The following is a 26,685-nucleotide window of genomic DNA, read 5'->3' as shown; positions in this document are numbered from 1 at the left end:
TAAGCTGCATCTGTTTCTCTTAAGAACATAAGAAAAGCCCTGCCGGATCAGACCAAGGCCCATCAAGTCCAGCAGTCTGTTCACACAGTGGCCAACCAGGTGCCTCTAGGAAGCCCACAAACAAGACTTTGACTGCAGCAGCACCATCCTGCCTGTGTTCCACAGCTCCTAATATAATAGGCATGCTCCTCTGATACTAGAGAGAATAGGCATGCAGTATGACTAGTATCCATTTTAACTAGTAGTCACGAATAGCCCTCTCCTCCTTGAACACGTCCATTCCCCTCTTACAGCCTTCCAAGTTGACAGCTGTCACCACATCCTGGGGCAGGGAGTTCCACAATTCAACTATGCCCTTGTGTGAAGAAATATTTCCTTTTAGACCTCAATGGGGGTACAATCTAGGGTTGCCAAGGTCTCCCTTCGCCACCGGCATGAGGTTTTGGGGGTGGAGCCTGAGGAGGATGGGGTTTGGGGAGAGGAGGGACTTCAAGGCCATAGAGTCCAATTGCCAAAGTGGTCAATTTATCCAGGTGAACTGATCTCTATCCGCTGGAGAGGGTTGTAACAGCAGGAGATCTCTATTACCTGTTGGCAACCATAGTTGAAATCAGTTGTAAAAGCAGGAGATCTCAAAAGAAAGGCCCTGCTGGATCAGACCAAGGCCCATCCAGTCCAGCAGTCTGTTCACACAGTGGCCAACCAGGTGCCTCCAGGAAGCCCACAAACAAGATGACTGAACCAGCATTATCCTGCCTGTGTTCCACAGCACCTAATATGATAGGCATGCGGCTCTGATACTGGAGAGAATGGGTATGCATCATGATTAGTATCCATTTTGACTAGTAGCCATGGATAGCCCTCTCCTCCATGAACATGCCTTAAAGTCTTCCAAGTTATAAGAACATAAGAGAAGCCCTGCTGGATCAGACCGAGGCCCATCAAGTCCAGCAGTCTGTTCACATAGTGGCCAACCAGGGGCCTCCAGGAAGCCCCCAAACAAGACGATCGCGGCAGCACTACCCTGCCTGCGCTCCACAGCACCTCACATATCCGGCATGCTCCAGGCTTCACCCGGAGGTTGGCAACCTATGTGTGGGGGAGACCTGCCGTAACAGCAGGAGATCTCCAGCTAGCGCCTGGAGGTTGAGAAAAAATAAGTACCAAAACAACGCATGTATGCAAAACACAAACACAATTTAGTGCAGTGGATTAGTGCAAACAGACAACAATGACTACTAAACAACAAGACAATGAATACGTAGCTCACAAGGAGTCTTCAAGAATGCCTTTGTAAGTCCCAAAAGGCTTCTTGTAAATAGTTCAGAGAAGCGGTGAGAATGATCCACTCAGAAGAGAATGGTCAATTCAGGTTGTGAAACGCAGTCCGGATTTACTTAACGTTTTACAAATGTTGTTTGGAAGGCATTCTTGAAGACTCCTTGTGAGCTACGTATTCGTTGTCTTGTTGTTTAGTAGTCGTTGTTGTCTGTTCGCACTAATCCACTGCACTAAATTGTGTTTTGCATACCTGCGTTGTTTTGGCACTTATTTTTTCTCCACTCCTTTCTAGCACCAAGTGCCTCTTTCTTCAATACAGCGCCGGGAGGTTGGCAACCCCACCGAGCCCACCCGCCAAAGCGTCCCTTTTCTCTAGGGGAACTGAGCTCGGTAGCTTGGAGGCGAGCTGTGATTCCCGGGGGGGGGGGATCCCCCAGCTCCCACGTGGAGGCGGGCAACCCCACCCCCGGGGAGCCGCCCGGTCTCCTCCCGGCGCGCCTGCATGCAGACTTTTTGGCCGGCTGGGGCTGCGCGTCAGGGGGGCGTGCCCAATCAGCGGCCGGGGGCCCACGCGGGGCGAGTCCCGTCCCCATCTGGCCATGGGTCAGGTGACGCGCCCCCTCGCCGGGCTTAGAAAAAGGGACGCCGGCGCGCGCGCTGGGCTTGCAGGGCTTGCACCGGGGCGCGCGCTGGGCTGCTGCTGCTCCTCGCCTCTGCGCTTGCAGCCGTGGGGCTTCGCTGGGCTTCCTTTTTTGCAACTCCATCCATCCATCCATCCATCCATCCGTCCATCCATCATCCGGGCAGGCTTTGCAGCGGGGCCAGCCTGGTGGGGGGAAGGAAAAAAAAAAGCACCAAGGATTTGCCCAAAGCCATGAGAAACTTGGCCGTCTTGCTGCTCGTCGGGGTGGCCGCTGGCGTCTCCGGGGAGGGCTCGGGGCCGGGGCCCACGCCAGATGCCCGGGAAGGTAAGCTTGTTGGGGCGAAAACGCACGGTCGCTTGGTGTGTTGTGTGTTAAGTGCCGTCAAGTCGCTTCCGACTCATGGCGACCCTATGAAGGAAAGTCCTCCAAAATGTCCTATCTTGGACAGCCTTGCTCAGATCTTGCAAACTGAAGGCTGTGGCTTCCTTGATTGAGTGCACGGTCGCTTTATCCTCCTTTAATCCCTATTCTAGCCAGGAGCGAGCGCACGTTAGGCGAAACGCATGCGCTCGATCCTGGCTGAATCCTGGCCGAAACAGGGATTAAAGGAGGATAAAGCGAGCGTGCGTTTTCACCTTTGTGGCTTGCGGGAGAAGCGCGGACTTTCCGAGCGGGGTCGCTGCTTGCGCGCACCCGCCGTGAGGCTGCCGAGGTTGGCATCCTCTGCTCTGACCGGCAGCGGCTTTGCAGGGGGGTTCAGGCCTTTCGCGTCACCTGCTGCCCGGTCTTTTTGACTGGGGGTGCTGGGGATGGAGGCTGGGTCCTTCTGCGTGCAAAGCAGGTGCTCTGCCGCTGAGCCGTTGCCCCTCCCTGGAAACAGCGCAGGAATCTGCCTTGTACTGAATCAGAGCCTTGGTCCAGCAAGGTCAGTATTGTCCACTCAGACTGGCAGCGAATCTCCAGGGTCTCCGGCAGAGGATTTCCCCATCGCCTCTTAACCTGGCCCTTCTGACTGGAGATGCCGGGGATTGAACCAGGGAGCTTCTGCAGGCAAAGCAGGTCCTCTGCCATTGAGCTATGGGCCCCTGCTCTAGCCGAGAGTATGAGATTCCCACCTGGTGGGAAAGCACTTCTGAGTCAGCAATGGAATGCAACCTGTTTGTGAGTTTTCATGCATTGGGGCTTACACCCCCGGCTCCTGCTGTGCGTGCATGCCGTCAAATGTGCTTATGTTCTCTGTGGTGTGCGTGCGTGTTTGCTAGTTGCACCTGTGGAAAAGGAGAGCAGGCACAAACTATTTGAATGCTGAGCGTTTCTGTTAGTGATGCTTAAACCGTTCTCTGCTCTGTGGGACCAGCTGGTGTGGTGGTTAAGAGCAGTGCTTTGGAGCGGTGGACTCTGATCTGGAGAAGCGGGTTTGATTCCCCACCCCTCCACGTGAGCGGCGGAGGCTAATCTGGTGAACTGGATTTGTTTCCCTGCTCCTCCACATGAAGCCGGCTGGGTGACTTTGGGCTAGTCACAGTTCTCTTAGAGCTCTCTCAGCCCCACCTTCCTCACAGGGCGTCTGTTGTGGGGAGGGGAAGGGAAGGTGATTGTAAGCCGGTTTGATTCTCCCTTAAGTGGCAGAGAAAGTCGGCATATCAAAACCAACTCTTCTTCTTCTGTAGTGTGCTTGTCGATGTGAAGAAGACCTCATTTTGTAATGCCAGTGAGAATTCTGGCAGACCGAGCATTTATTTCCACAGTATGTGCTTACTGAATTAACCCTGCTTCCCAGCTTGTGTGTGAAAACTCTGGAAGTCCTCCCTTTTTCTTTGAGACTCTCAGCATCTCCTCTGGGGTAGTGCTCGAAAGCCATTCGCTTCCCTACTCGAGGAAAAACAAGGTGTTTGAATGTGAAGGGGAAAGTGGAAATGTGGTAATGGAGTTGCTTATTGCAGCTAGTTGGTGGTGCGTTCCTAAGGAGAGTTACTCCAGTCTAAGCCCGTTCCTTTCAGTGGGCTTAGACTGGAGTAACTCTCCTCAGGAATGCACCGTGAGTCTTTCACAAGACTTCTCCCTGCTTCCGAGGGAATAAGAGCTGACTCAGTGCTGTCTGGAGGAGAGATATGGGGAAAAGATCCCCCGGAAAAGGTCTTCTGAACAAGCCACGTGGAGAGAAGGGAGAGCCCAGGAAGTGTGGGACTTGACCGGTGGATTGTGCCCTGAATGAATACGCCGGTCACGCAGAAAGCCAGTGGCCTTATTTTAACTTGTGTCGGCTTTGGTGGTTTTCTGGTAACGCTGCACGCGATTTATAGCAGGCAGGTTTCAAATTTAAGGGTTGATGGCGAAGGTTGTCCTGCTATTAATAGAAAACACCTTCACGGAGCGCTTTCCTTTTTTGCTGTGTGTCACGTTCTTTGATTTTTTTAAAAAAAGATCAGCTTGGGAGGATAAGAAGCTAATGAATACATCCTCTTGTGGACAGCCACGGGCTGGGAAGCAGACCGGGGAAAGACGGCGCTTCAGTTCTGAAAATTAAAAGTTCCAGTGCCTAACTGTGAACATTTAATATTTTAGGTGCATGGACTATTGGTGGTGGTTCAGCCAGAGAGAGGAAGTTTGCACATGCTCAGAAGCACCTGTGTATTTGCTACTGGATCATCATAATCATCATCATTCCTTTATTGGCATAAAAACACAGTACAGAAGGATACAAAAGGAATGGAAATATTAAAAGGTGCCCTTTATATAATAGTTAGAAGACAGTTACATCGAATAATGCTGTTTGTGCGACTGGATGATTTTTGCAAATGGGGAGACCTAGCTGAAACCAGCCCCAGCTGGTATGAAATAGTGCTTATCACATTACTGTAGCCTTGCTATGGAACTAATAGCATCTGCATGTTTTATTCAGGATTGCTGATGGGAGTGTTCTCTGCCAAATGCGCTAGTCCGGACTGCTGTGTATTCTGTTTTATTAGAGAATCTTGTAGGTGCCTGAAATCTTATTGCGCCTGGTTCCCTTTGAAGGTACTGGAGTAGAACTAGAGGCTCGTTTTTCAGCCTCCCTGGCTGACATGTGCTTAGGCTAGGCTGCTTAACTAGTTTTGTGACTTTCTAAAAAGTCAGCCGGCTGCTGGAGTAAAGCAACATGTAATTCCACTTGCGTGTCCTGGGCTGCAGCTGAGTTTTACGCTGTGCGGCGTACATGCCGCTTCGACCAAGGCACTGAGTTCCCCCGCTATTTTCAGTCCTTTGGGGGAAAGAAAAACATTTTGTGGTTCTCTTGACGTCAACCCCAAAGGATGTGCCAAGGGTTTGCTCATAATTAGGAAGATGAGCATTTGTAAATGTCGATGGGTGTATTTCAGTGGTTCCCAACCTTTTTTTGACCAGGGACCACTAGGACTTTTTTGTTCGGTGCAGGGACCCCAAGGTTCAAAATAAAAATTCTGAGAATTTGAAAATAAACTTTAATCATAACTGTTAGTTAAACATTAAACTTAGAATAATATTTGAATATATATATTTTATAATAGAGAACTTTTAATTGAAAATATTAATTTATTATGGGTTTATAACTTTGTTTCGCGGACCTTAATTTAGTTCTCGCGGACCCCTGGGGGTCCACGGACCCTGGTTGGGAACCAGTGGTGTATTTGGAAAGAGAACACCCTTGGACTGACTCAAGTGACATTTTTTCTAAACAGAAGTTCTTTTTTCATGACACTACTGTTTCTCCTGCCTTCCCATGTGTATGAGATATATCATAGAATCATAGAGTTGGAAGGTACCACCAGGGTCATCTAGTCCAACCCCCCGCACAATGCAGGAAATTCACAACTACCCCCAGTGACACCCCCCCTAGTGACCCACTACTCCATGCCCAGAAGATGGCCAAGGTGCCCTCCCTCTCATGATCTGCCTAAGGTCATAGAATCAGCATTGCTGACAGATGGCCATCTAGCCTCTGCTTAAAAACCTCCAGGGAAGGAGCACTTACCACCTCCCGAGGAAGCCTGTTTCACTGACTTGATGGTAACAATGTAAACCTACGGATTTAAGTGACCCGGTTGACTTCCTGTGGTTGGGACTGTGTGGTTGGAATCTGTAGATAAGGTTGAATGAGGGCAACAAGACATACGGAGGTTCTAGAAAGATTTTGTCAAGCCTGTTCTTTTTTTTAATGCAACAACCAAATGGTGGTGGGAAGGGGTCGCAGCCTTATGGTGACCCCATAGAGTTTTCAAGGCAAGAGACTACCAGAATTGGTTTGCTGTTGCCTGCCTCAGCAAACCAGCTCTGGACTTCCTTGGTGGTCTCCCATCCAAATACTAACCAGGGCTGACCCTGCTTAGCTTCCAAGGTCTGACGAGGACAGGCTACCCTGGGCCATCCAGGTCAGGGGAACAACAAAATGTTGGTACATTAAAACAGCAATTAACAGGAATGATGACTGCACTTCAGAGGGGGTTAGGTTAATGGCGTCTTCAGGGGGTCCTCTGTATATCTAACGGTGCCATCCTAAGAAGAAGAGTTGGTTTTGGGAGCCAGTGTGGTGTAGTGGTTAAGAGCAGTGGTTTGGAGCGGTGGACTCTGATCTGGAGAACCGGGTTTGATTCCCCACTCCTCCACATGAGAGGCGGAGGCTAATCTGGTGAACTGAATGTGTTTCCCCACTCCTCTACATGAAGCCAACTGGTGGACCTTGGGCCAGTCACAGCTCTCTCAGCCCCACTTACCTCACAGGGTGTCTGTTGTGGGGAGGGGAAGGGAAGGTGATTGTATGCTAGTTTGATTCTGCCTTAAGTGGTAGAGAAAGTCGGCATATAAAATCCAACTCTTCTTCTTCTTCTACCCTGACTTTCTCTACCTTTAAGGTGTCTCAAACCGGCTTAAAATTGCCGTCCTTTTCCCACAACAGACACCTTGTGAGGTACACATGAAGCTGCCTTACACTGAATCAGACCCTTGGTCCATCAGAGTCAGTACTCAGACCGGCAGCTGCTCTCCAGGGTCTCAGGCAGAGGTCTTTCACATCACCTACTCTCCTAGTCCCTTTAACTGGAGATGCTGGGGATTGAACCTGGGATCTTCTGCATGCCAAGCAGAGGCTCCATCACTGAGCCATGGCCCCTCCCCCATAGGTAGGTGGGGCTGAAAGAGTTTGGAGAGAACTGTGACTCGCCCAAGGTCACCTAGCTGGATTCATGTGTAGGAGTGGGGAAACCAACCCGGTTCACCAGATTAGAGTCCACAGATCATGTGGGGGAGTGGGAAATCAAAACCAGTTCTCCAGATTAGAGTCCATCGCTCTTAACCACTACACCACGCTGGCTCTCGCAGGTGGTCTCATTGGGGCTTATTCCCAGGAAAGTGTTCTTAAGATTGCACTCTAAATCGGATGTGTCTAAGTGGAATGAAGGGGGCTGAGAGAGCTCAGAAGACCTCCTTCCTTTTCTGAAACGGGTGTAGCCTTGTATCTTCAGGTATACGCAAGAGGAGAAAAAAATGCCTGCTCAGGTGATTCCAGTGCGTGCAGCTAGGGGAGGATACAATCTGTATTTTAGCCCTTTGCATTTGTGCAGGCTGTCAGGAAGCTGGCACAGTCTGCATGAGTGGGGGCACGCAAGTTGTAGGTATGTTAAGTCTATCTGAAGCTAGTGGTTTGGAGGGAGCCCATGGAGAAATGGGCGTGCATGCTTCAAACCTGGGTTTTTTTTTGCACCAAGTATTGCACAAAAGGGTTTGCAACATATTGTGCAATAGCTTTCCACTACTGCTTCCCCCAGAGAGTTCCTGGAGTCCCTCGGAAGGTTAGGAAGGGCTCCTTAGTGAGAAGAACAGCAGGCAGATCGCCAGGGAAGATGTCGTGTCTCTTCTTGATGAAGTAGCTCTGCAGTTTCATGAGCTCAGACGAGCATCGCTTGTGTACCTGGCCTCTTTCTATCTCACACAGGCTGTTTCCTTTGCCGTCACCCCTCCGACGACTTTAGATTATGCATGCCGTTTCCCACCGCCAGGTGTTGCCTCGCTCTCCCCCTGTGTTTCCCCGCGTGTTGCCCACGTTTTCAAATTCAAGATAAAACAGGTCCCTCAAAACGCGGGGAAACGCAGGGGGAGAGCGAGGCGACCTCTGACGGTTAGAAACAGCATACATAATCCAAACAAAGAGCTGAGGTTGTCGGAGGGGTGACGGCGAGTGAAACAGCCATGCATAAAAGACCACAGAGCGGTGGTGAAACCCAACAGCCAAGTGAATTTGGCAAGGGGATCCTGAAGGTCGAAAGTTTGAAGATTATCAGCTTTGCACAGTGTAGTGTAGTGGCTAGAGTATTGGCCAAGGATCTGGGCGTCCCAGGTTCTAATCCCCTCTCTGTCATGGAAACTCGCTGGGTGAACTTGGGTCAGTCGCACACTCTCTCGGCCTAACCTGCCTCACGGGGCTGATGTGGGGATAAAATGGAGGCGAGGAGAATTATGTAAGCCGCTTTGGGTCCCCATTGAGAAGAAAGTCTTGGTATCAATGAAGTCTTTATTTTAAAAGTCATGAGAAAGCATCAATGCAGTAGACACAGAGTTGGCAATGTGTGCTAGGGGGACCTGGGTTCCAATCCCTGTTCAGCTATCGCTGCAAAGTAGGTGGCCCGTCTTTTTCAAGTCCAACATACTTTAGAGGATTATTTATGTGGATGAAAATTGGGAACCGTCATGCACATTGCACCAAGCAGTGACGCTCACATGATTTTTCTCTGCTGAATTTCTCCCTGGATTACCAGAAATATTGGTGTGGATCCCGTAATCTGTCGGCGGAAAGGACAGATAACTGCAGGTCTCCCTGGCTGTCCATCCCCTAAGCAGCCATTTCCAATCTCTTCAGAGTTTATTCTGGGGGTTTCAGGAAGCCTGTGGAATAATACCCATAGGGGGTTGGGAAGCTAGGGGATCCCTCCCTTCTGACTCTTGAGAAATTGCAGCTCTGCTGACAAAACTGAATGATTTTTCACTCTCCCAATGGTTATGGGAGTGATTCCCCCACCCCCTTTCCACACAGGTCTGGCAAACACAAATGCACATGAGGCTGCCTCATACCGAATCAGACACTCGGTCCATCAAGGTCCGTATTGTGTACTCAGACTGGCAGCCGCTCTCCAGGATCTCAGGTGGAGATCATTCACTTCTCCTTCTACCTGGTCCTTTTAACAGGAGATGCCAGGGATTGAACCCGGGGACCTTGTTCATGCAAAGCAGAAGCTTTTCCGCTGAGCCACAACCCCTTCCTAGCCCCAGGAATAAACTATCCCTGAGATCATAAATGGCTGCTGGGGAGGAGGGAGACGATCAAGGATCCTTGTACAATCTTGGAAGTTCCTTGCACTGGATCCAACCTATTTTTACCAGAGCAGAACTCAAAATGTCGAAATCTGGGGTTCTTCTGTTGTGTTGACAGAATGCATTCATTGAAAAAAAAAGTAGGGGAGGAGCTGAGGCTCAATGGTAGAGCCTCTGCTTGGCATGCAGAAAGTTCCAGGTTCAATCCCCGGCGTCTCCAGTTAAAAGGACCAGAGAGCAGGTGATATGAAAGACCTCCGCCTGAAACCCTAGAAACCCAGTCTGAGTAGGGGCCGTGGCTCAGTGGTAGAGCCTCTGCTTGGCATGCAAAAGGCCCCAGGTTCAATCCCAGGCACCTGTAGTTAAAGAGGACCAGGCAGTAGGTGATATGAAAGACCTCTACCTTGAGACCCTGGAGAGCTGCTGCCAGTCTGAGTAGACAATACTGACCTTGGTGGACCAAGGGTCTGATTCAGTATAAGCAGCTTTCCTGTGTTCATGTGTTAAAATAAACGTTAAAAAAAGGGAATTCCTGCTGGGCTGGCTTAACGAACACCAAGGTTTTGAAAAACGTTGTACAAAGTTCAGGCTAAAAATAAAATAGGAAAGCTTTCGATGAAATCTGCCCCCATGTAGGAAGCCAGGGAACCCGTTCCAAGTGGAAGGGAGTCCTTGGCAGGCGCCTGGAGTAGCGGCTGCCAAGCTGTTAAGGCCATTAGATCGTGCCTTGAGATCTCTGCAGATATTCTGCCTCGCTTTTGCTTTCCGGCCTCCTCTGTATCCCTCTGAGCCACGTTTAACGGCGAATGCTCTTATCGCAGATGAAAGCGCCTCTCCGCTGCGGAAGCTGGACAAAGAGCCAACGAAAGTCCAGAGGCTGCGGGTCAAGTTCAGCGTTCGCTCCTCGGCCGACCCTGACAGCGGCTGCCACTTCACCATCGGCGATGAGCGGCGGCTAGAAGACTGCAAGTTCAACACGTCCTCTAAGAGCTTCTTCATCATCCACGGGTGGACGGTAAGGCGGCTGAAGTTAGACGTGACTCCAGGTTGTTCTTATCTTAAGAGGAATGGTGGGATAAATAAAATATATAGATAATGAAAATATAATTTATTTAAAGCGCTATGCCAAGATAAAAATTATTTAAAAAACGTTTAGACAGCACGATGGCATTTCCTAAGGTTGATATCTATAACCACCTGCCAGACGCGTTTCGGCCTGTTTGGCCTTCCTCAATGGTCAATTGAAAACCATGTAAAACATACAGATACAGACAGTATATATCAGACTAGGCATGTAGGTTGTCTAAAAAATAGAATAACAATAAGGTAGTCTCTATCAAGAAGCCAATTGTATATCAGACTAGGCATGTAGGTTGTCTAAAAATAGAATAACAATAAGGTAGTCTCTATCAAGAAGCCAACTGTATACATCTTAAAAGAGATATTTAATCCATTGGTACATTTAAGATACATATAAAAGTAATCATTCCAGATAGAATAATAATGAATTGAGTTTGCAATCCTGCTGTTTAATTATATTTTACAGCCTAACAACCTGAGACAATCTTACCAGATGTTTGTATAATTGGTAATATGTTATATAAGTAACTGTCCTTCAGTGTTACTCCTCTGAAGATGCCTGCCACAGCTGCTGCCGAAACGTCGGGAAAGAAAATACCAAGACCACGGTCACACAGCCCGGATAACCTACAAGAACTGATCTCTTTTAAGATTTATACAATTGGCTTCTTTATCCCACCCAGCCTTTGGTACCCAGCTTCTGTTTTCTAGGCTGGGTTTCATTCCCCTATTTTTTCTTCACTTAAGAGGAACGGCCCAATTAAGAGGCCGTGAGCGTTTTCTCACCGTTTTGCTGGTAGAATGGACTGCGCCGTGTCAGAGGACGGGCTGTGTGTGTCCCGTTTTGGAATATTCCTCTGTGTTATAAAAGAACGTCCTCCGAATGGAAAACCGACACAGCAAAGCAAAGCTCTGCTTGCTCCTTTTGCTGTTTGCAGGGATTTGTTTATGCTGATGAGTATTCACAGCTGGAATCTTCCATCTGTAGGGGTGCAGCTAGGATTGCCAGGCCACTGCCCCCTTGGAAGAGGAGTGGACATGCTCATGGAGGAGAGGGCTATCCATAGCTACTAGTCAAAATGGATACTAGTCATGATGCAGACCTGTTCTCTGCAGGATCAGAGAAGCATGCCTATTATATTAGGTGCTGTGGAACACAGGCAGGATGGTGCTGCTGCAGTCGTCTTGTTTGGGGGCTTCCTAGAGGCACCTGGTTGGCCACTGTGTGAACAGACTGCTGGACTTGATGGGCCTTGGTCTGATCCAGCATAGCTTTTCTTATGTTCTTATTGAGGACGGGGCTATCCATTGCTACTAGTCAAAATGAATACTAGTCATGAAGCATACCTATGCTCTACAGCAAAGGTTCCCAAACTGTGCTCCAAGGAGCACTTGGTGCTCCATGAAACATCTCCTAGTGCTCCATGAAGAGATTGGAAAGAAAAATACTGTTGTCATTTGGTTTAGGACATAGGTGCTAGATGAAAATTAGTTCTCCGTAATGAATTTCTCACCTGAAAAGTGCTCCATGACTCAAAAAGTTTGGGAAACTCTGATCTATAGTATCAGAGGAGCATGCCTATTGTATTAGGTGCTGTGGAACACAGGCAGGATGGTGCTGCTGCAGTCGTCTTGTTTGTGGGCTTCCTGGAGGCACCTGGTTGGCCACTGTGTATACAGACTGCTGGATTTGATGGGCCTTGGTTTGATCCAGCATGGCCTTTATGTTCACCATTAGCTGCCATTATACATTGTTGCTGTGTGTTATGTGCTATATTTGTTTATTGTACGCGATAGCCTGCCCCACACTGCTTTAAAAGCCAAGAGGGTTTAACAGGACAAAAGGAATTGTTAGAGGATTACAATCCAAAAGGATTGTTGAAGATGTAATGGATAGGAACCTAATTGCCCAGACTAGCTGTCTCTCACCTGGAAGCTAAGCTGGGTTGGCCATAGTCAGTCCTTAGATGAGAACCACCACCACCAAGGAAGATTGGGGCTGCTATGCAGAGGAAAGCGATGGCAAACCACCTCTGCTCCTCTCTTGCCTTAAAAGCCCCATGGTCATGGAGTCTCCATGAGTCAGTTGCGACTTGACGGCACACACTTATTGTTATTAATAGAGAGGATAAACATCCTACAGTGTCATCAACAGCTTGACATTCGCTTTGACAAGCTGCGGTGTGTGAAACGGCAGCCGCCACTATGCGTGGTACCTTAATGCTCATGTGTTCGTACACGTGGCACTAGAGCGAAGATGTTTTTCCCTTCTTTAGGGCCGTCTGCTAGGAAACCAGGGAGGACAAACTCTCGCAACCGCCATGAGAGAAATTTTAAAAGGCAAACCCCCCCCCAAAAAAATGGCCTGGGGGAATGAGTTCTGACTCACAAAAACTCCTGCTGGAATAAATATTGCCCTTCTTTAAAGGTGCTGCTGGACTTGTTTTGTTTTGCTGCAACAGAGGAACAGAACCACCCCTCTGGAAAAGTAGGGTTTGTAATTCATGCGGGACAGGCAATAGAAACTGGATCTGCTCGTGGTAAATAAGGATGTCTTGAGCATACGGAATGGGGTTTATTATAGAAAAGGGATCAGCCCAAAGTGCAGGTCAATGAGAAATGCTGAACCACAATGCTCAGACATGTACTCAAGTGCATTAATGTTCAATCAATCTTTATTGTTACAGTCAAAGATCAGCATATATACGAATTACAATTGTTATAAAAAGAGAAAAACTGTATACTATCAAAAACTAAAAACCCTGATTGAATAAATAAGCCAAGGATAACTATATAACTGTCAGAAGTGAATTATGCGAACTTCAGCTACAATACTGTGTATATAAGACTATTAATCCACCTCCTTACTTATGAGTGGGTTTCTCTTCTTAATGGATAAAAAGCAGAATTTTGCCTTTGTGTGGGATACGGCAGCTTCCCCATCCTCAAGCAATAGTTTGACTCCGGTCGCCCCAGAAAAAAGTTCAGATGCTTAAAACGAGAAAGCAGCAGGGAAATAGTGTTTGTTCTGATTTCATCACAGAATTCACAGTGCAACACTATATGTGCGATTGATTCGACTGCATGGGCCGAACAGGGGCAACACCATTGCTCCGTAGGCCGATGTTGAAACCTTCCATCTAAAACGGCAGAAGGCAGGGCGTCAAAACGGGCTCTGGAAAAAGCCCGTCTATATTTTGTGTGAGTAATGTTCGATAAATAGAAAGCTGCAGCTTGAACACATGAAGCTGCCTTATACTGAATCAGACCCTTGCTCCAGCAAAGTCACTATTGTCTGCTCAGGCCGGCAGCGGCTCTCCAGGATCTCAGGCTGAGGTTTTTCGCTTCACCTACTTGCCCAGTCCCTTTAACTGGAGGTGCCGGGGGTTGAACCTGGGACCTTCTGCATGCCAAGCAGATGCTCTACCACTGAGCCACATCCCTTCCCCATTAATCAAGTTTCTCTTTGGCCGGGTTATTTATATGGTGGCCGTCCACCAGCTAGGAAGGAACTAAGAGTACTTTCTTCTTCCAGATGAGTGGCATTTTTGAAACATGGCTGGGCAGCCTGGTGCAGGCTCTCAAGGAACGGGAGATGAGTGCCAACGTGGTGGTGGTTGACTGGCTTGACTACGCCCATCAGCTCTACACCAACGCTGTCAACTACACCCAGGTGGTGGGAAAGGAGGTGGCGAAACTGCTGGACTGGCTACAGGTGAAGCTTGCGAGAAAAAGATTTGAGCATCAAGCGGTTTAAAATTGTGCAAGGCTGCAGCAGGAGCAGGCATCGGGCTGAGGCTTTAGAAATGCAAACTGAAGAGAGCTGCTATGCTGCCGGGTTGTAAGCCAGGCTGTGTGCCAAAGTGCGGATCTGTGGGGGCAGTGATGGTGTTGCTCTGTTTCGCCTTCACTTGCCATGCAGCTCAGATCTGCTACTGGGCCGTTTTTGTGCTGACATGCAGGGAACGCTTTCTATATCCAACAATCCTTACAGCTTTTGCCATCTCTTACCATTGCCATCACTTACCAATAATGACTTCTTATGGAGTTGCCTGTTGCCCCAGTGTTCCCTTATATAAATTGATAGCTGATTCTTCCCTTGTCCATGCTCACCCACTCCCCATACCTAGCAGCTATAGAACCTGCTGTTACATGGCTAAATAAAGCTTGGAGGGAACTTTAACTTGGGAGGGGGCTGGAGGAAAGCATCGTTCACCAGCCCAGAGGCATCAGACTTAGCTTGCATCACTTTACGAAACAGCCATGTGGGTAATCTTGCTCACCTGGGAATACTGGGTGCATGCTTCTCTCTTTGACTGAAAATTCTTGCAAAGTCTTCTGTCGTGCAAAGATACCCCTGAATCCCTCTATCCACCCACCAACACCTGGCTGATCCAGTTAACTTTGTCCTTGCAGGAGAAAGAACATTTCCATCTGCGGAATGTCCACTTGCTTGGCTACAGCCTTGGTGCGCACGTGGCTGGCTACGCTGGAAACTATGCACATGGAACAATAGGCAGGATTACAGGTGAGTGTGCCAGCAGATGACCTTTCAAGCATTAACCCTTCTCTCTCCCCGCTGTAAATGCTTGAGCTGCCTCCATGGCATGAGAAACCGGGCAAATTCTGAGGTTTCTCTTGCTGTTATCTGCAAAGCCTAATTGGGCTTGTTCAGTGCCAGACCTGCCCCTCTGTGAAGGAACGGTCTCGCAAGCTCCGTTTCCTCTTTGGGAAGTTTGGAAAAGCCCCGCTGCTGTCCTGGGTTTCCATCCAGTGAGGCTACCTTTATTCCACCCTTGTTCCCAGTTTGGGGAGGAATACCGGCTTCTCTCTGGGTAGTAACTGCTGCTTCTAACAAATGTGGAAGAGTATCTGCTACTAGATGGGTTTGTCATCTAATTAAACTGAACTCAACTAGCTTGGAACGGGTCTGTGTAAGAGTGTTCATCTGGTGCCTGAGTGCTCTAATGGTTTTTTTAGTTCTTTGCACTCTTCATCAAACCATTCATGAGTACCCTTGACCTGGTGCCTCCCTACAGCAAAGACAGAACCTGTAAGCCCACATTGGAGATTATGGACCATAGTATCATACCTTGTCAGGGTATCATAGACATCCTCATTATTGACAAACTCATTCGTTGTTTTATTTACAAATTCATCCGAACTAGTTAAATTCTTAATAGTGGTAAGAGTGGCCATAGTCCGTTTAACAAGTGGAAGGCAGGACTCATCCGGGGCCATGCCAACGTAACATTGTTTTAGACTAAGCGGGTTGGTTAATAGTGAAAGGTGGAGAACCAACGAAAAGTGGTCACCATCAAAAAAGGGAGAGTCCTCAAAAGCCGCAGGTTTTGCAGTAAATCTTTTGAGATCGCTATATAATCAATGGTGCCTGAGTGTATTTATATGTATATATGGTGGAAAACGCCGTCAAGTGGCAGCCAACTTATGGTGTAAAAGGTAAAGGTCCCCTGTGCAAGCACCGGGTCATTCCTGACCCATGGGGTGACGTCACATCCCGCCGTTTACTAGGCAGACTTTGTTTATGGGTAGTTTGCCAGTGCCTTCCCCAGTCATCTTCCCTTTACCCCCAGCAAGCTGGGTACTCATTTTACCAACCTCGGAAGGATGGGAGGCTGAGTCAACCTTGAGCCGGCTACCTGAAACCAACTTCTGTTGGGATCAAACTCAGGACTTCTCAGTTTGGAAAAGAGACGACTAAGGGGAGACATGATAGAGGTTTATAGAGTTATGCACGTCGTAGAGAGGGTGGACAGAAAGAACTTTTTCTCCCTCTACCCAAATGCTAGAACTTGAGGGCATCCAATGAAGCTGTTGGGCAGTAGACTCAGGACGGACAAAAGGAAATACTTCTTTACACAACAAGTAATTCAAAGGTGGAATTTGCTGCCAGAGGATGTAGTGATGGCCACAGGCATAGACTGCTTTAAAAGGAGATTGGACAGAGTCATGGAGGATAGGTCTATCAGAGGCTACTAGCTCTGGGGACTGAAGGGAACCTCCATGTTCAGAGGCAGTAAACCAGAAGGCAACATCAAGGGAAGGCCTCGGCCTCTATGACCTTTCGTTGGACCTCCAGCATAACTGGTTGACCACTGTGTGTGACAGGATGGATCACTGGTCTGATCCAGCAAGGCTCTTCTTATGTTCTTAAGTACTGACCATGCATTATTGACGCTTCAGGCTTGGATCCAGCTGGGCCGATGTTTGAAGGAGTCGAACCCAACAAACGTCTCTCTCCTGACGATGCGGACTTTGTGGACGTCTTGCACACTTACACGAGGGAGGCTCTTGGTGTCAGCATCGGGATCCAGATGCCTGTGGGTCACATTGATGTCTACCCCAATGGAGGAGATGTCCAGCCAGGGTGTGCCTTGACTGACGTCTTGGGATCGCTTGCCTATGGGAGTAAGTTCTTCTGCTTGCTTAAAGTTGGGGTTTTGGAAGCCGTGGCTCACAGACCCGGCCATAGTGAATAATTTGTAATAACTCCACTCCTGAGCCCAATTCAAGGCATTGTTTTTGACCTTTGAAGCACTCCATGGCTTGGGGCAGCAGTATCTGAAGGACTGTCTTCTCCCATACATTCCTGCCTGGCAATAAGACTGCAGGGAGAGGCGCTCTTGACTGTCCTATCAACCAAAGAAGCTCATCTGGCGGGTACTAAGACAGGGACTTTTTAGTGGCAGCCCCACAGTTATGGAACAACCTCCCCAGGGAGGTTTGCCAGGTCCCCTCACTTTCATCATTCAAGAGGCAGTTGAAGATGTTTTTATTTAGGACGGCATTCGCTTCGGTTCAGTTCTGCCTACCTTCTGTTTTAAATTATTGATTTTAAAGTAGTGGTTTTTATGCATTTTATTGTGTTTCGTTTAGATTGTTAAGCCACCTCAGATTCCTGTAAGGTAGAAAGGCAGATGATAAATGTTTTAAATAAATAAATAAAAACTTGCCATGATTAAGATGGCACTAATAGGTAGAACCCTATAGCTGTGGACTGTTTCCCAGTGTAGAACTTTTAGTGTTAGATGTTAAACAAATGGGTTGGTGAGGCGACAGAGGCGGGCCAGTTCTGCTCCAGGCTGTCTGACAATATGTCTGCTGTTAATGTATAGGACTGTTTTTCTCTAGAAAACTTGTGCAGTCTTGCATTTGCATTTATTTACATCATGCTTTTCTCCCCAGTTGGAACACAAAGCGGCTTAGAACACTGTCCTCCCCTCCTCCATTCTCTCACAACAACTGCCCTGTGAGGTAGGCCAGGCAGAGAGACTGTGATGGGCCCTAAATCACCCAGTGAGCGTCCATGGTAGAGGTGGGGATTTGAACCTGGGTTCTCCAGGGTCCTAGTCCCCCAGTCTATCCACGACCTCACATTTAGTGTCAAAGGTTCCCTTCATGGCAATTCTGTGCTCCTTTCGTGAATGTTCAGATCCTTCCTATTTGGAAAGTTACCATTTTTAATCATGGAAGCATGAAAACCCCCCACAATGAACAGTATTCCTCCCAGTTGCTGCTCTTGGATGATTGGCACCCAGCGTGGTGTAGTGGTTAAGAGCGGCGAGACTCTAAACTCTCCAGATTAGAGTCCCCCATTCCCCACTCCTCCACATGAGTGACGGACTCTAATTTGGTGAACCAGGTTGGTTTCCCCACTCCTACACATGAAGCCAGCTGGGTAGCCTTGGGCTAGTCACGGTTCTCTCTGAACTCTCTCTGCCCCACCTACCTCTCAAGGTGTTTGTTGTGGGGACAGGAAGGGAAGGAGATTGTAAGCCAGTTTGAGACTCTTTATGGTAGAGAAAAGTGGGGTATAAAAACCAACTCTTCTTCGTCTTCGTCTTCATCGTCATCTTCTTCTTTTTACTTCTTTACTTGAAATAAACTTACGTGTAAAATCTTTGTAACACATTTGACCATTTCTGTATTTATGGTTTGCTGTCCAGCTTCGATTTACGACGCCCTTCTGCATCCTACTGTAAAGATTTCTGGCAGCAGGCGTAGCTGATCCCTGGCCAATCTTGGCTCATGCGGAACTACAGAGAGCCTGTAAATCTGACCACACGGGGGTCTCTTTTCTTTTTGTTGTGGTGCAGGATGGCGAACGTCTGGTTTTTACTGCCTCATAAACAGGTGCCTTTTCCCCCTGTCTCTCCCCACCCCCATAGATATCGGGGACGCCATGCGGTGTGAACACGAGCGCTCCGTGTTCCTCTTCGTTGACTCGCTGGTGAACCAAGATAAGCAGAGCTTTGCCTTCCAATGCACCGACTCCAGCCGCTTCAAGAAAGGGATCTGCTTGAGCTGCCGGAAGAACCGCTGCACCGGCATCGGATACAACGCCAAGAAGATGCGCAACAAGAGGAACACCAAGATGTACTTGAAAACACGGGCCGACATGCCTTTCAAAGGTGGGCTTCCCCCTCTGCATTCCCCCTGTGGGTATAGGGCTGTCAAGTTGCAGCCGGCATCTGGCAACCCCGGCAAGGGATTTTCAAGGCAAGTGAGGAGCAGAGGTGGTTTGGCATTCCCCCTAGGGGCGCTTTCGCACCTGCTGATTAATGCACTTTCAGTCCACTTTAACGATGGTTTGCAAGTGGATTTTGCTGTTCCACACAGTAAAATCCAGCTGCAAATGCATTTGAAGTGGATTGAAAGTGCATTATTCTGTTAGTCACTAGATACTTCTATGTATTTTTTGGAGGGTGCCACCTTTAACGTCTGAAGTACAAAGAAGATCACACCTGGAAGGTTGCTTGTGGCATGTCACTGATACACTTTGGTTTGTGCTTTTCTCTCTCCCCCCGTCTCCTTTTCCAATTGTTTGGAAGGAGGATGAATAATGGTAGGGGAAGGGAAGGGGACAGGCATCCCTTCAGCTGAAAGAGTGTCAACCCCTAGATCCTAGGCAGTAGGAACTGGGCAGTCAATCATGTTCTTTTGAAGGCCCAACTAGATATTACATTAGACTGGGGGAGGGGAGCGGGGATGCGAGGGCAGGCAACGGTGTGACCTCACTTCTGGGGAAAACCTATAAGCGACATCACACCATTCTAGGAATCACCTGAAACTCTGTGGTAAAACCATAGTTTCTGGCAATTCCAAGAGAGGAATGACATCACTTCCGGGTTTTCGCCAAAAGTGGCATCATGGGAGTGGCGGCACGATGAGGAGGCCTTCTTGACTCATTGGGAAGGGGCAATCTTGAATGGAATAACAGCCAGGGGAGAAAAGGTTCAGCAGACCCTTCTCCCTTCTCCCTTGTTCCTTCAACCTCCACACAACTGCTTTTTGTTAAACGCAATTGCTTTCCTGTTATGTCTCATTTGGACTTCAGTTGGGTTCTGGTACTTCAATCTAAATGTGAGAACCACACCTGAATTTTGACATAGAGTTGGAAGCGACCTCCAGGGCCATCTAGTCCAACCCCTGGCACAATGCAGGAAATTCACAACTACGTCCCCCCTCCAAACCCCCAGTGACCCCTACCCATGCCCAGAAGATGGCATGTAGTTTTCTGCATAAAAATAAGGAAAATGATTTTCTTTCTTTCCATTGCACCTGAGGAAATGAGCTCCAACTCATGAAAGCTCATGCCGAAATATGTTGTTGGTCTTTAAGGTGCCGCTGGACTTCTGTTTGGTTTCGCTACTATGGACTAACTCAGCTACTCCTCTGGAAGGGTCTTTTCCTTCGCAGTTGCTCCACCTCCCTGGTTGTTCCTAGAAAACTATCCCTTTCCCTAAAGGGCTACCGGCCTACACGGCTGCTGCTGAATTTGTTCTGCTTTCCCCTTTAAAATCCGAGCCAGCATCCCTGCTTGCTGTGCAAAACTGGGGAACTTACAAGCCAACCAGCTGGTGGAAAGAGCCCTTGGCCATTGCTTGAAATGCAGCCACAGGTCTGCAGCTCTGCATTAAGCATCTGCCCTTGTTATCTCTACAGTGTATCACTACCAAATGAAAATACACGTCTTCAGCTACAAGAACATGGGAGAAAGCGAGCCCACCTTCTCTGTTACGCTGCACGGCACCAACAGTGACTCCCAGCCTCTGCCTCTGGAAATGTGAGTGGACAATTGGACAGAAGGCTAATTGGGCGATAAATGACTACCAGGTGTGGATCACCTTTTTTGTAGATAGGGGCTATTATAGCCCTAGTCCAAGCTTTGGGCATCCTCCCTGTTGCATCAATAAGAGTGAAAAGAGTAGCAAGGGGGGAAGCCCAGCATGTTAGATTTTCTTTAAACAGTTCGGGGGGAGGCCGTCGGGTCCTGGAGCCTTCCCCGTTTTAAGCTGATTAATCAGGGAAATGATTTCACTACGGCTCACAGGAGGCCATTCAGGAAGGCCTGAGGGGCTAGGGTCTTGAGTGGACAATTGACGCCCCTCATCTTTGGTTCGTTGTCTTTAGGAAGCTCTTAGATCTGTCGTTCCAAAGAAATTTCTTCAGGCTTCTCTCCATATCAGTTTACCTTCAGGAAGCTCAGAGCATTCTGTTGAGAGCCAGCGTGGTGTAGTGGTTAAGAGCGGTGGTTTGGAGCGGTGGACTCTAATCTGGAGAACCGGGTTTGATCCCCAACTCCTCCACATGAGCGGCGGACGTTAATCTGGTGAACCGGGTTGGTTTCCCCACTCGTACACATGAAGCCAGCTGGGTGATCTTGAGCTAGTCACCCTTCTCTTAGAGCTCTCTCAGCCCCACCTTCCTCACAGGGTGTCTGTTGTGGGGAGGGGAAGGGAAGATGATTGTAAGCCGGTTTGATTCTTCCTTAAGTGGTAGAGAATGTCAGCATGTAAAAACCAACTCTTCTTGTTCTTCCTCTTCCTCCTGTTCTTCCTCTTCTTCTTCCTCTTCTGTCTGAACTCCAGTTGTCCAGAGAACAGCCCAGTTTTGCAGGAAGCTTTGGGTTAAAGATGGGTACCAGGTTCCCAACTATGAATGTGATGGGCTGTAGAATAAAGTTTCCCTTGGGGGCATTAAGGGGCCTCTTTCTGCTGGTATCTTTAGGATGCAGTTGAGTGACTATCTCTTGGGAATAGCATAAAGCTGGAAAGTTGAGTGAGACCAGGGCTCCCTGAGCTGGTGCCTGTGGGCGCCTAAAATGGTGCCTGGCATTACTTCCCGTGGTGCCCGCCAAGCTTTTCAAAAAGGGGGCAGGGCCAATGTAGGGCACAGTTTTTATTGGCTACCCTCATTCAAATGGAAAGGTTGTCAACTGGAGGATGACGAGGATTTCCTAAGTCACTGTGTGGTTCCATTTCCTCCTCAGGATTTTGTTCTTCCCGGGAGATGTGAGGAGGGAGGTATTCCATTTGGGTCAGCCTCCTGAGGCAGCCATTATGCATTTGGGTCTACTTCCTGTGGCAGCCATTTAGGGGTGCTTGTCAACACCCACCGTCAAAATCCCAAAGGTACCTGCAGGTTCAAAAAGGTTGGGGACCCTTGAGTTAGATCCTGACCCATGACTAATGTTCTAAGGTGCGTGCGTGGTTGGAGCTGCTATGCCGTTTGAGCAGAGAATGCCCCCCCTGGGACTGGCTTTGCATTCCCTGGCCTCTGCACTTTACAGAGGAAGATTTGATCGCCTCCAGCATGATTTGCAAACTGGATCCAGTGACCGTTGGCCTCTAGGGGCAAGCGACATCAGACAAAGATGAGTAAGTTCTCCATTGGCCACTGTGCATTTTTAACACGACTTTGTGGGCCTCTCATTTCAGATATGGGCAGATAGGGCTGAACTACACGAACACTTTCCTGGTTTATACTGAAGAAGACGTGGGAGATGTCCTGAAGATCAAGCTCACGTGGGCGGGATCCACTCAGTCGTGGTACAGCCTGTGGAGGGGGCTCAGGAGTTACTGGTCTCAGCCTGACAATTCAGTCAAGGAGCTTCAGATCAGGCGTATTCGTGTGAAGTCTGGAGAAACGCAGAAGAAGTAAGCAACGGGCTGCCCAAGATGAGCGGGTGGTTTCTGGAGACAGCTGCTGGGACGGAGTAATTTGGGTGGGGGCAAATTATCCAGCCTATATATATCCTATATCCAGCCATGATTCCTAATATTGCACCAGAATTACCCACATGGTACCCACACACTAGAAACCTGTATATCTTTTTTTTAAAAAGACTAAACAGATGATCCAAGAGGGAGAGGGGAGGGGGAAATTGGGAAGGCAGTGGGTGTTTTTTACCAATGTGGACAGGGAAACGAATATGTGTGAGAAATGTCCGTCCCCCGAGAGAAATCGTCCTGTAAAAGTGTTTGCTGATAAGACAGCGATACGTTTGCAAAACGGCCCCAACCCCAAACGGGGGAAATGGTGCAGGCAAGAATAAATATAACGTTTCATTTAACATTATAAAAAGTCTGTGCGGAAACGGCCAATGTTTGATCCACCTTAATCCACATGGAGCACTGTGGAGGAAAACAGTAAATAAGTCTTAAGCTCTGTTTGTATTGTCATGGTATTGTAGAGCCAGCCATATTTGAGTTCATTGCTAGAATGGACTTCGGCCAGGAGTTTACAGGTCTTTACAATTTGTTTATTTAATTTATATTCTGCCTTTTCCCCATTAGGGACCCTCCTGGGGAAAAGGCAGGATATAAATTACATAAATAAATTGTGGCCCTCTCCACTGTTTTATCTTCACAACAACCGTGTGAGGTAGGTTAGGCTGAACGTGTGTGACTTGGCCAAGGTTACCCAGCTGGCTTCCATGCCAAAGAGGGGATTTGAACCTGGGGTTCCCACATCCTAGTCTGACACTCTAACTACTACACCATGCTGGCTCTCAACAGCAAATATAAGATGATGTGGCCAAATATCTGGGAGACCTGGGTTCAAATCCCCACTTTGCCTAGAGGCTTACTGGGTGATTTTAGGCTTGTCACTGTCAGCCTATCCTACCTCACAGGGTTATTGCTGTTAAGATAAGACGGAGGAGGGAGAACTGTTGTACGCTACTTTGGGTCCCCATTGGAGAGCAAAGCAGAGTATAAATAAATAACATGCCTTACTGAATTGGACCAAGATCCTTCCTTGTTCAACATCCTTTTATTAATGGATGCCTCTGGGAAACTCACAAGCGGGGCATGAAGGAGAATCTTGAGATTTGCAGTATACTGTCTTTGTAAATGGAGTTTCCTTTTTCCTAATGTCTGAGATAGCCTTTGAATGAGTCGTCTAGGCATGCTGCTGTGTTTTTAGTTTGACTGGCAAACAAATAGCTCTCCTTCTCTGGGAATGAACACATGAAGCTGCTTTATACTGAATCAAACCCTCGGTCCATCAAAGTCAGTATTGTCTACTCAGACCAGCAGTGGCTCTCCAGGGTCTCAGGCAGGGGTCTTTCACATCACCTACCTGCCTAGTCCCTTTAACTGGAGATGCTGGGGATTGAACCTGGGACCTTCTGCATGCCAAGCAGATGCTCTACCACTGAGCCACGGCCCCCTCCCCAGTTTAATAATTTAACTGCTGTCTGTCATGACAAGGCATGTAGAGCTACTGAGCTTTCCCTTCAAAATCCCTTTCGCAAAATCTTAGGTCTGTTTCTTTGATTGTTTGTTTATTTATTTATTTATCTTGATTTCCAGACTCACATTCTGTGCAGAAGACCTCCAGATGACCAACATCTCTCCCGGCAAAGAGCTCTGGTTTGTGAAATGTCGCGATGGCTGGCAAGTGAAGAATCGAACCAGGCAAGTCTCGATCGTAGCCCAACCTCTGAAACATCAGCTCCACCAGTGGTTCTCAAGCTGGGTCACAACCAGGGTTCCCATTTGGTCGCATGAAGCTGCCTTCTACTGAATCAGACCCTCAGTCCATCAAAGTCAGTCTTGTCTACTCAGACCGGCAGCGGCTCTCCAGGGTCTCAGGCAGAGGTCTTTCACATCAACTATTTGCCTAGTCCCTTTAACTGGAGATGCCGGGGATTGAACCTGGGACCTCCTGCATGCCATGCAGATGCTCTACCACTGAACTATGCCCCCCATTGAACTCCAGCCAATTTTAGTCCTTGCTTGATGGTGCTCAGCTGATCAGCAGGTGAAAACTGAGGCCAAAGGAGTGGGAAAGGAGAAAAATTAAAAAGAAAAATGAAGACTCACTTACTTACAGGAAGTTCTGATTACTGAATTATTGGTGACTTCTAGAGCAACCAGTGGCAAGGTTAGCTTTAGCAATCACCAGAAACTCTAAGGTAATTTTACCAAATGAGGTGGGATCCTGTCAGTAGCCATCTATTTGGGAATGGAGAGATAGGGGAATTTGCCTCTGACAGCATTCCCATTTCTCCAGTGTTGACACAAAAAGGCTTTTAGCTGGTGTATGAGAGGGAATGTGTATCCAAACTTTAGGACAGTGCTGCTAATATCACAGCCAATAATTTGTGCAGTGAAATCCCACTGCAATTAATAGGACTAGAAGAAGAGTTGGTTTTTATATGCCGACTTTCTCTACCACTTAAGGAAGAATCAAACTGGCCTACAATCTCCTTCCCTTCCCCTCCCACAACAGACACCCTGTGAGGTAGGTGGGGCTGAGAGAGCTGTGACTAGCCCAAGGTCACCCAGCTGGCTTCATGTGTAGGAGTGGGGAAACCAACCCAGTTCACCAGATTAGCCTCCGCCGCTCATGTGGAGGAGTGGGGAATCAAACTCGGTTCTCCAGATCAGAGACCACCACTCCAAACCTGTGCTCCAAACCACTAAACCACTAGACCGTCCGTTAGTGATATGTTGGATTGCGAGTAATTTTGCAACCCGAATACAGAATGCTGATTAAGCAAACTTTTGCTGAATTACTTAAAGGTTGTTTGCAACTTGAGGTTTCTGTTCACAGAAGCGGGAAGGGTGTAAAAGGCAGAGGGGTTGAATTGCAGGAGCTAGGAAAATCTGCTGTAGTTTGGCAAATTATCTCCTGCAATGAAATTTAAAGAATGCAGTTTGGGTAATCTTGTGGCACTTGGCCTAGGAGACATTTGAGTAACCTTGAAGCTTTTGACCAAAGAATGCGATAATGACAGGAGGTGTTGTGGAATTCTACAGCTGGATACATTTCTCGCCATCATCACTTAGCAAAACAAAATGCCCCAGTGCGTTTTGGGCTGCCATAGGGCATTTCTTTTATTTGTAAAGCAGGCAGATTCTCAAATTAGTGTAGATGAGACTTAAGTTGCGAATTGGGAACCGCCTTGCAAAAATCCCACTTTGGCCCCGAACCCAGTAGGCAGCCTTCCACTGGCCACTTTCTCTCATCATTGCCTCCCCCCTAGTGTACAATATAGGCTGTGGCTCAGTGGTAGAGCATTTGCTAGGCATGTTGAAGGTCCCAGGTTCGATCCCCAGCATCTCCAGTTAAAGGCAAGTAGGTGATGTGAAAGACTGAGAACCTGGAGAGTTGCTGTTGGTCTGAGTAGACAATACTGACTTTAATGGACCGAGGGTCTGGTTCAGTATAAGGAAGGTACATGTGTTCATGTGTTCAATACTGGCCTATCTTTATAGGGTTGTTGTGAGGACTACCAAGAAAATGCATGTGAAACACTACAGCACTACAGAACCTGCTTAGCTTCCTTCTTCTATGGCAGCAGTGAAATTTTTTTTGTTATAATGCTATCATAAAGTTTTGATAAAATACTGTTCAGTCAGTTAACATAATTTTCCCTTCACCCCCTTAGATCAGCAACCAACTCGCTCTGAAATGTCCTCTTTTGAAGACTTGCTGTACTCAGCGGGGATCAAACCCGCCAAAACGACGAGAGAAGGCGAGTGCCGAAGAGAACGGCACGGCTGAGCAAAATGGTTGCCGCGTCTCCCGTCGTCTTATTTTTCCTGCTTGCTCTCGCAAAGTCCGACTGTTCGGAGGCAGAGCTCTCCGTCTTCTCAAACTGTGACAATATGAACACCATGTCCGAGGACACGAGAACGTCCTGTATTTATGGCTACCCCTTAGACTAACTTATTTAAAGCCACAGCCTGTGAGTAAATCGTCCCTTTTTTCGGGAGAGCCTGGCTTGCGTGCCTAAAACCGGCTTATCCAGATGAGCGAGCGCTCTCCGTCTGGTCTCTCTGTCTTGTATCCTCCGCTCACAAACGGCAGTGCCCAGAGTGGCCATGAAATACTTTGCCTGCTGTGCCAAAGGCCTCTTTGCGAATTCTGATCAATCATACAGAACTGAGTTCTTGGGACTGTAACATGTGAGGTTGTAGGTAGGGGATTATTCTGCAGTATCTTCCATCAGGGAGCCCCGTGGTGCAGAGTGGTAAGCTGCAGTACTGCAGTCCAAGCTCTGCTCACGACCTGAGTTCGATCCCGACAGAAGTCGGTTTCAGGT

The 26,685-nt window shown here is 48.1% G+C and overlaps 1 protein-coding gene across 1 annotated transcript; it reads left to right on the top strand.

Annotated features, from left to right (window-relative positions):
• The first annotated feature begins 2,155 nt into the window (after positions 1-2,155).
• On the top strand, positions 2,156-26,308 carry LIPG (lipase G, endothelial type). The gene is made up of 12 exons (XM_056849075.1): positions 2,156-2,249; positions 3,773-3,846; positions 6,515-6,526; positions 10,135-10,260; positions 13,861-14,040; positions 14,742-14,853; positions 16,530-16,754; positions 18,515-18,757; positions 20,292-20,412; positions 22,067-22,285; positions 23,945-24,062; positions 26,201-26,308. The coding sequence occupies exons 1-12, from the start codon at positions 2,156-2,158 to the stop codon at positions 26,306-26,308; spliced, it is 1,632 nt and encodes a 543-aa protein (XP_056705053.1).
• Positions 26,309-26,685: the final 377 nt, after the last annotated feature.

This window comes from Euleptes europaea, chromosome 4, assembly GCF_029931775.1.
Source record: "Euleptes europaea isolate rEulEur1 chromosome 4, rEulEur1.hap1, whole genome shotgun sequence".
In the NCBI taxonomy this organism is placed as follows: domain Eukaryota; kingdom Metazoa; phylum Chordata; class Lepidosauria; order Squamata; family Sphaerodactylidae; genus Euleptes; species Euleptes europaea.
The sequence above is the reverse complement of the archived record's forward strand: the minus strand, read 5'-3'. Positions and strand labels throughout refer to the sequence as shown.